The sequence below is a fragment of the Physcomitrium patens genome, chromosome 25 (assembly GCF_059467195.1).
Source record: "Physcomitrium patens ecotype Gransden chromosome 25, ASM5946719v1, whole genome shotgun sequence".
NCBI classification, from domain to species: Eukaryota; Viridiplantae; Streptophyta; class Bryopsida; order Funariales; family Funariaceae; genus Physcomitrium; species Physcomitrium patens.
Genome location: NC_143434.1, coordinates 5,749,584 through 5,758,936, shown reverse-complemented (window position 1 = coordinate 5,758,936; position 9,353 = coordinate 5,749,584). Strand labels below are relative to the sequence as shown.

At 40.7% G+C, this 9,353-nt stretch overlaps 1 protein-coding gene across 13 annotated transcripts; it reads right to left on the bottom strand.

The window, feature by feature from the left end:
• Window positions 1-580: 580 nt before the first annotated feature.
• On the bottom strand, window positions 581-7,996 carry LOC112277440 (uncharacterized). Of its 13 annotated transcripts, none has more exons than XM_073531400.2 (11): window positions 7,010-7,996; window positions 6,564-6,728; window positions 5,935-6,159; window positions 5,527-5,778; window positions 5,243-5,445; window positions 4,719-5,127; window positions 4,267-4,604; window positions 2,059-3,993; window positions 1,676-1,725; window positions 1,356-1,415; window positions 581-1,203 (listed from the first exon to the last, which is right to left on the bottom strand). In XM_073531400.2, exons 1-10 carry the CDS (start codon window positions 7,179-7,181, stop codon window positions 1,367-1,369), a joined length of 3,798 nt encoding a protein of 1,265 aa, XP_073387501.1. In that variant the 5' UTR covers window positions 7,182-7,996; the 3' UTR covers window positions 581-1,203; window positions 1,356-1,366. The 13 variants fall into 13 exon arrangements, with proteins under 13 accessions (XP_073387501.1, XP_073387492.1, XP_073387495.1 ...); XM_073531391.2 differs by lacking the exon at window positions 1,356-1,415 and having other exon boundaries at window positions 581-1,282; window positions 7,010-7,403; window positions 7,590-7,996; XM_073531394.2 differs by lacking the exon at window positions 1,356-1,415 and having other exon boundaries at window positions 581-1,282; window positions 7,010-7,391; window positions 7,590-7,996.
• Window positions 7,997-9,353: the final 1,357 nt, after the last annotated feature.

Sequence of the window (9,353 nt, the reverse complement as noted above, 5' to 3'; positions counted from 1 at the left end):
AAGGATTAAATAAATATTTTATTACTTGCAAGGAACAAAAAATTTGATATTATAATATGAAGGCAAAGAAGTAAGTTTGCAACTTATGGGCTATAATAATGTTGATGGAGCAAGTTGTGTGAAGATATATTATTCAATGGACAATTATATATTTATATTAGGTGGTGCAATTATCACTTGGTCAAGCAAGAAGCAATCATTAGTTTTTGCTTTATTAATAGAGGTAGAATATGTACCTTTGGCCATTACAGGAAGGAAAACTTTGTTGCTCTATAAAATATTAAGAAATTATGACATTCTCAAATTAGAGAAGATCTTTATTTATAAAGATAACCAAAATGCTATTGCTATTATCAAATAATCCAACACACCATGGTTATACAAAGCACTAGAATACATAAAATCATTTTATGAGACAATATGTAGAAAAATGACAAATTAAATTGAAATATTCTTTCATAGAATAGATGGTAGAAAATATCTTCACAAAATCTCTTCTTAGAGATAAGTTTCTTACTTTTAGAGATATATTAGGCCGTATTTTAGTAAAGAATTAAGTCCCACTTACAGAGGAGTGATGAATAGTACAATACACTTCGTACCACAAGCTAAAACTTGTTGAATATATAACAAAAATTCCACAAAATTCCATATCTCCCTTGTTCTGATGCATTTGTACTTGCAACATGAATTAATGTCCATTTTGTACCTTGTCGCACAATGCTACATTGTTTCTATCTGACTGCTAGCATCCTTGTGGTGTAATCAAAGAACATGAAGCATGCCCAAATTGCTCCTAGGTGATCAATTTAAAAAATGTCTACAAAAATTCTACATGCAAATATTTTATTTTTTGTCTCTTCATATCAAAAAGGCCACATATTTTCACCCTCTCAAGGGCTACTGTGTACCCAAAATTTGAGAGGTGGAGGTATCGATCACAGCCAACGGATTACATTATCAAAAAGCAAAGGATAAAAATGTTTGTTAGGAATTCGACCCAGACGAAGGTGAAGTGGAAATAATAATTAAAAGTTCTCTAAGCACAATCTGCTTTACAGCTCAACACACCAAAAGAATAGAATTGGATTAGCAGGAGAATGAGGAGCAGAATTCCTTTGCTCGACCAACGTTCCGAAGTTTGATTTTACTAGGCCTCCTTGCTCTGGTTCCCAGCCACTGGCAGGAAGAAAACCATGCATGCTGCAACAAAGGATTTCGACTTATCTCCAATTGCAAGGGCGTACACAGAACATCACGATGCACTGATCTTGTGTGTTGGCTGCACGAAAGAAAATTTATGTTCGGAAACCCAGACACAAGAAAATCTGACGAGGGATTGGAGAGCTCAGTACCTTTGTCAGCCTTAGTATACAAAACATGTGTAGGTAGGAACCTCCAATGTGCAAACGGTTCTGTACGATACACGCAAAGCTGTGAATGCAGGAAACAAAGTGCCTTACCGATGGAAAGCATGATTCTAGGTAAACCCCTCACGATGCATGTGAGTTGGATCCTGAGGTCATTAACCAGTGCAAAATACGTAAAATGGGCGGCGCGTGAAAGATTAAATGTTATGGTCATCAACTAGCTGGTGGCATTCTTAACGTTACTAAAACTTTACAGGTAAGACAACCAGACGAATTATGAGGATACAAGGCTAGTGCTCATGTACTTGGGCTTGGTTCGGTCAAACGGATCCGGCGGTTTCTCATTCTTCTTAAACTGCACAGACGACATCACCATGATCATTGAAAACGTGAGAATATGCCATTGATATATGGGAAAGTCCGTTGCGTTGGCAGTCAGTCATCACTCCTGATGTGAAGAACTCCTGAGAAAGATTCTGCATTTGGGAATGAATTCACGTGCAGGAGACCAAGGATTGGTGTTTGGTACAACTTTATCTGGTATAGAACCCTGTACTGTTTCAGTTTTCTTCTCCAAAAGTCCCTACAAGCATGGATATGATTTGCAAGAGCATTTATAACGCATAGGAGAGGTACCATCACTCAGGGTATGACCTAAACACTCAAAGAAACAACGTGAGAAACTTACCGATCCAGCTGCCTCCAGCTCACAGATTCTAGATTCTGAGAAAGGTGAGACCGTGATGGGCTCAATTGCAGGACATATGTGGTTACGTCCAGATCTACTGAATCGAGGACTGGTTTGGTGCGGTCTAGCTGTTTCTCTATCATTCTGTGTCGATGGTTCTGTAAGAGTTGGAGATGATGTCAACCGCGAAAAAGCTTTTCTTGCGAAGGAGAACATGGATGAACCTTTTTCTTTCTTGGCTAAACCGCATACTTCTCTCCGATTAAGTCCAATTGAATCATCGATAAATCCAGCATCCATCTCAGCAAACATGATGTTCGCTGAAGTACTTAGATCACTCATTGGACAGTTCAATAGCACATCCGTTGAATGCTGCTTAGTTAATACGCGTTGATAATCGGCTGGTTTCTCCTCACTGGATCCTGATATCTGGTATTCAGAGAAAACGCCTCCAAGAACCGGCCAGTCGCACCACTGTGAAGTTGGGCTTCCGAACTCAAGAATCGTTCTGACCACCTTTAATGAGCTGCCTGAAGTGCGACCACAACGGACATTTTTGGGACCCTTCAGTGTTAAAATTTCAAAAGTGCCACCAACGTCTGGAGCATAGGTAGGAGAAGCTGATCTAAGATGCTTCCCAGAAGCAAAGGTAGGTGGACAAAAGTTTGGTGATGCATCGCTGCCGAATTTACCGCCAGGGCACTGCCATGGCTGCCGCTGGCTACACCTGCGAACGAACTTGCTAGAAGCCACAAGTGAATCTCCAGATGCATTCGCATTAACAGAGGTTTCCCTGAAACTCGTGCTTTGTAAACATTCAAATTGCCCCGGTAGCTGTGCGCTGATGTTCCGTGAGGAGTCCCTGTTAGCCGGTGTCGTAGGACAAGCTGCATGTGGTAAATCGCTGTCCCTGGTTGCCTTGCTGGTCTGCTCAAAGGAGGTTACAGCTGTAGTTAGTCCCTGAACAACAGTCAACTGAACGTTGGGCAACGATGTCTCCAGAGTAGTTTTGGAATTCATGGCGAAAACCTTTCCAGGATGATAAGCAAAATCTTGATTATTTTGATGATCAGAGCTTGCAAGACATAAAGGTTTGTTAATCAAATTGCCGCAATATTGAAGACTTGATTTCAGAAAACTGCCTTCGGTCTTTAGTTCATCACAAGTTTGGGATAATACTTCGGAAGTCTCTATGGAGCTACTGCGCTCGGAGTTTTTGGATGCGGAGATTTCAAAAACATGGCTGTTTGACCCCAATAGAGGTAAAGAAGAGTAGACTTCAGAACAGTCGGAAGTCTGTAGCCCCGCATGCATATTGTTGTCGTCAGTTTCATTTTCGCCCGTTTCCAATCTTGAGCCACTTCGGGTAAGATCCTCGATACCCAGAGCTAGAGGGACGACTGAATCGCGCTTGGTCCGGGTTGTTGCGAATCTCACATGAGAAAGTCCGGCTGGTTCCTTATCAAGCTCTGTAGGACCAAGCATTACCTCTGGAAGCTTGAAGGAGTCCATTCCGGACAAATGAGGAGCTGTACAAACGCCACCATTTCCATTCTCAATCACCATCTTCTTTGCTAGAAGGTGGTGAGTTTCTGGAAATTGCGTGGCATGTCCAATACCTGAATAGTATACTGGAAGAGCAACTCTTTCAATAATTGGAGAGGAGGCTCTAGTGATTGTGGTGGAAGAACACTTCGAAGGGCTGGGATGTATGACATGAATTCTTTTCGGAGAAGAGGGCACAGAAGCCACACCGTTTCTCAAAAGAGGAGCACTGGGAATAGGAGACAAGACTGTCACAGCCGCCAGTTCATGCAATCGGTTTAATGTCAATGGAATTGGTGTAGATGCCTCACTTCCTGACCTTACATGTTGGATGCCTTGGAAAGGTTGAGAAGCCACTGCAGCTTTCTGTTTAGCAGATGAAGCCCTACCCTGCATGATGGAGCTGAACCTTTGAAATGGATGCATAAACTGTGCTTCTTTCGCAGTACCCCCAGCAAGACGGCAGTCAAGTTGGGCACATTCCTAATTCTAAGAATTATTTCTGTAGAATCGAGGTGGATATGAATTTACATCAAGTCAGTATACGTAAAATGATCGATGATCCTTGTTGGGCCTATCAAAAGAAAGTTTAATGCACCAGGCATGACTGTTCACATCGACTCTGTCACGACGGCAATAGTATAAGAGGAAGAAGAAACACACCACATCAAAGAAGCCGAGCTTGGGAGGTCTGCGTAAACTAGTCGGTCTTCCAACCGGCTCCAAAGGATGAACTTTCGGTGGAGGTGCAGAAGGTGTAAACCCCCTCGCATGGCCCAAGGAGGTAGCTTTTGGCTGCCCAGGAATTGCACATGCACTCTTGCTTCTCACTAGAGAAGAGGCTTGCGTAGAAGATCCTTTCGTAGCTGCTGCATTTGATCTCATCCGATTTGAAGCTTTAACTTCCGGCACGGTAGATAGAATTAACGTGTTGTCCACAGGGTGAATATGGGACAAGGAAGGTTCTTTGAAAACAGTTGGCGCATGCTCTGTCACATTCACTAAAGATTGTCGACACGAATTGGTATGGAATTTTCAAAATCTCGCACCAACTTGAATGAAGAAACTGTTCAAATTCAGAAACAGAAAATCAATCAGTGAGGCAGATACTGCACCTGCCATCACTTTCTCCCGTGTCTCCGTCATCTTCTTGGGCATAGATGAGACCTTGCGACATGGTGTGGAAGGGGAGTCGGGTAAATTGGGCGTAGACATACTCCTGTTCAGGAAAGGTTGCCTAAGTTTTTGTGTTTCCTCTACAGGCTTGACCTCTAATTTCTTGACTTGCTTAGTTGCATGTGCCTCCTTAGGTTGCTTCATCTTCTGCATCTCCATCGAAGGGTTAAGCTCTACCTTCTTTATTTGCTTCACCTTGTGAATCTCCTCCAAAGGCTTATCCTGCACCTTCCTGGTTGTTGGTAGCCGGGCCCAGGGTTCCATTTGCGATGGTGCTTCGTGGGCTATTTTCAACGCAACAGGTCTTGCTTCATGAGCTATGCATGTGTTGGGTGGCTCCTTCATCTGCTGATCAGATTGTTTAAGAGAATTAAAAGAGAAAAAAATAAAAAATAAAAAGGCGGGTTAATCTAGATCATCTGAACTTAAAAACATGCTCTGCACATAAATAGGGAAGACTTACACAGGGATTCGTCCCGTGGGTATGCTCAATAGTGGGACTACAAGCGCCTCCGAGTTGTTTTCCTAATTTTGAGAAGTTAGTTGATAATGGTATTGAGGGGAACCACTGAGACGTTGCTGCCACTCTGGAAGATGCACTTGAAAATGCCTGTGATCCTGTTTGAATTTGACGCACTGGCCGAAGGGAAGTCGAGTGCAAAAGGTCTACAAGAACGACGTGCAGCCTAATGTCAGTCCCTTGAAAAAAAGGGATATTTGAAAACGAGTGTAAGACTTAAAACTGACCTTGCTGGGGCTTTGATTTCGATGCAGGTCTGGATTTTGGTCTCAGTACGGTTCTCAAATTTTGCGGCCTCACTTCCAATTCCGCTTCTGGTCGCAATTCAAGCCTCACTTCGGTTTTCGCTTCGGAACTTACTTCTGGTCTAATTTGTGATTTGGTAGGCGTACTCCTCTCTTCAAATGATGCAATCACATTTTGTGGCCCATCCGAAATGGTTGCTAACCCCGCAAATAATTCATCATTATCCAGCACACCTGCATGAGTTAGAGACAAAATCCGACATTATTTCCAAGGAAGATCAGCGTGGAACAGTGGAATGATTTCGAACATTATAAAAGACCCAGAAGCTGCTTTCAGACCGTGATCAAGAGAAGAGTAAGCGGCTAGTGGCGAGACTAGACGAAGGTTACCTTCATCTGTAGAAAATGCTTTATCCCAGGCTAGAGATTTTCGTAGTGTTGTTGATAGCCTCCTCCTAGTTTTACGGAGAAGAGTAGGTTCGCCTTCTCCCTTCTCAGAGGTTCCTCCATCCTGCTCATTTTCAATGTCGAGGTAACTCCTGCCATGTTGACTTGTGAGGTTTCCAGAATTTTTCACAGGTGAAGTCTCGCAAATACCATCGATTTGCATTGACTCTGCAGAAGATTCCTAATTCAGCTTCCTGAGTATGACTGTGCATCTCACGCTGTAGCTGAAATTCTTCAAAGCGAAGGGTACAGAATTGCAGGTCTGTAGGGAAGAAGTTAGTTACAGAGTAAAATGGCTGTTATAGATGTAGTTTCAGGAATGCAAGCCGGCTGAGGTGTTCAATCTAGACGACAGAAAACAGTGACTTGGTATTGGAGTTCGCTACGATCTATGCCATTGTCTTTACGACTGACTAAAAATCGTGAAGAGTAGGATTGGATTTGTTTGAGTAGAATTGCTAATACACTACAGTTTAAACTTATGGTCTGGATTCTGTCGTCCACAAGGTGCCTCCTCTTCCAGTTCTTAAGCCCTGCAAAACTGGCCTATGTCCAGGTCGTCTACAACGCACCTTTAATTCCAATTCCCTTCTTGGACCACAGTTCCTCGATTCTGCGCTGGTTCATCTCATTGAAATTCAGCACAGACAATACAGAACTTGGAATCACATGTGACCTGGAAGGTAGTGACGCCAATGTCGCACTGGAATCTGACGCACGCATATTTTTCTCTTCGCCTGCATTTGAGGCAAGTTGAGGGCCTCCGTAAGACTCAAAAATAATGGAAACATGGTACTATTCATGGAGGAAAGATGGGAAGTATCAGGCAGCTGGGACAGTAATCTCCACCAAATACTAGATCGTTTGGTGGATTACAGAGGACATCATGATCAATCATGAAGAGTAATGCGCTTCGCGCAAGTTTCCATTGAATGCCACCTATCTTTATTGTTATGAAAATGACGACCTAATTATTACAACACAGGCAAGTACCAATCTCAATTATCAGTAAACTCACCAAAATGATTCTCCAGGTCTTCCATTGATCCTAGCGTCATAATGCACGGCAACATTGACGGCGATGATGGAGACACACCTAAACAGAGCTCTGTAGGACTTATTCCCAGCAAGTTATCATCCTCTTGGTCGAAGTTGAGAAGGTCGCAGTTCCCCTCTCCCAAAATATCCATGTCTAATAAACTATCAATGCGAGAGTAACTCTAATTTCTTTTAACTTATCATCAATGTTCTTCCAGTCCCGCGCTGAGCACAGTTCCTCGGACTCCTCAAAACTTTAATCTACCCCACTTCACCCACGCCTCACGTTACGCGTTAATATCGTATCACAGTCTTCACTTCTCCATTGCCTCCGAACTTCACTCAAAACTCCATCGCTCGTCCTACCATGCCAGCTTCCATCGATCCCCAAAATCAAGAATCAAAACCCAAAAATAAAAAAAATAAAAAAAATAAAAAAATCAAGCAGTGACAGCCACTTGTAGCAATTCGCAATTCAAATTCCACGTTCAACAACAAATCCGTCTATCCTTCCAACTATTCAATCCCTTAATCTCCCACACACAAACACAAACACTGACCTCCCACACCTTGGCCCTAGACTGGAGCGGATAAGGTGAAGATCATTATAAAATTTGCCATACAATTCAGATAATTGCATGTGTTCGTATCTCACTGTTTACAAGCATCCCCCGCGGAAAACCCACATGCTGCGACAAAGCTTGACTCAAATAGTGTTATGGTTTTCAAGAGATCTGTCGAGAAGGACACCCTCTGAATACAGGACGAGTAATAAATTTTGTCTCGGATTCTGCGTGAATAAGATCTTAAAAAAAATTCCTAAATAACAGAGCGTGCGAGCATAGAAATTCGCCACAAGATTATGTGTGACAATGCACATGAGGAACATGAGATCGGCATGAAGCTGTGAGAGTGGCGACGCACACATGCACCATCATCATCCTCTTCAAAAAAAGAAAAGGATGGAGTAGTGGTTTCGGCGCTTTCAAACTGCTCGGCTTCCTGCCCCGACGCGCGCCGAATTCATTCGTTCCCATTTCATCCATCCATATCTGGAGGAATCCTCTGAATCCGCTGGCGTCCTTCTTTCTTTACCGCGTCGATGGATGTGGATGAATATCGTTCGTCTGTTTGCTCGTATTCATCCTTTTGCAAATGGTGATGGGATATTTTCGTCACATTTGAATGAATATGAGATGAATGTGGGATGAATGAGGATGTTCATGTAGATGAAGAAAATTATGAATTTAGTTCACATCAGCTTAGAAGGAGTGTGTCCAATAATTAGAGCTCACTAATTAACAAAACACCTTTTCAAAGATATTGTACCTTTTTAAATACTACTATTAACTTGATATACAAAACGTGTTAGTTTCTTGAGATTTTATCGTTTTAGTAAATATTGTCATCTAAGGTTATTTTTCCAACTCATCTCCGACAGTGCTCAAGGAAGAATTATTTGAGGTCAAAGAATGAATGATTCTGAATTAAAACACAAGAAAAGACATAAAATATTTTAGTTTTCAAGAATAATAAATTAAAATTATAAAACATTCAAAAGTTCCATTATTATTTATTTGGGAGTGTATATGTGTATATATACATATTCAATTACTTTTACATTTTAGTGTTTCTCAAATTTTTTCGCATTATGAAATTTTTTATCAATTTTGAGATATTTATTCAATTAATTATATTCTATTCATTTTACCGCAATACACAATAACTATCTACTATACAAAACACCTTTGGTATAAGACAATGAGACAAAGAAGCTTTTTCATTGGGCATGAAGAAGGGAACACAGAGAATGCTAGAACACATGAGTACTCGAAAGTGGAGAATACAAAGGCATAGACACTCAAGGAATATGTAACTTTTTGGTCCCTCATAGTTTGGATGAGATTGCTCCTAGTAGCTTTTACAACTTTTTTGTGCCTAATGATGCGGATTTCTATTAGTTTCTGGTAAAATAAAGGCTATAAATAATTTGTCATTATTACTCTATGAGATTAATTTGGTTGTACAATTATTATTTTTTGGAATAAGTTATTAACATCCATAAAAGAAATCCAAAATTAAATATGTATGTATATATATATATATATATATATATATAATAAAAATATTTGAATTTATCAACACAAAATACAACTTGAATTCAATGAGAGTTTCTTTAATTATATGATTTATTTTTGAAAATATTAATATATAATTGTGTAATTATTTAGTTTAATATTGAAAGCATTAATTGTGTAATTATATAATTTAAAATTGTCTAGATATTGAAAGAAAAATCATTTTTACCAACTAATATATAATCA

What these genes read in the sequence shown, in the direction of transcription:
- LOC112277440 (XM_073531391.2), bottom strand. Translation starts at nt 7,181, where the DNA reads ATGGATATTTTGGGAGAGGGGAACTGCGACCTTCTCAACTTCGACCAA. An exon ending in ACGGGAGAAAGTGATGGCAG is followed by an intron (nt 4,605 to 4,718) that starts GTGCAGTATCTG and finishes GACAATCTTTAG; the next exon opens with TGAATGTGACAGAGCATGCG. An exon ending in AGCTCGGCTTCTTTGATGTG is followed by an intron (nt 3,994 to 4,266) that starts GTGTGTTTCTTC and finishes TCCATCATGCAG; the next exon opens with GGTAGGGCTTCATCTGCTAA.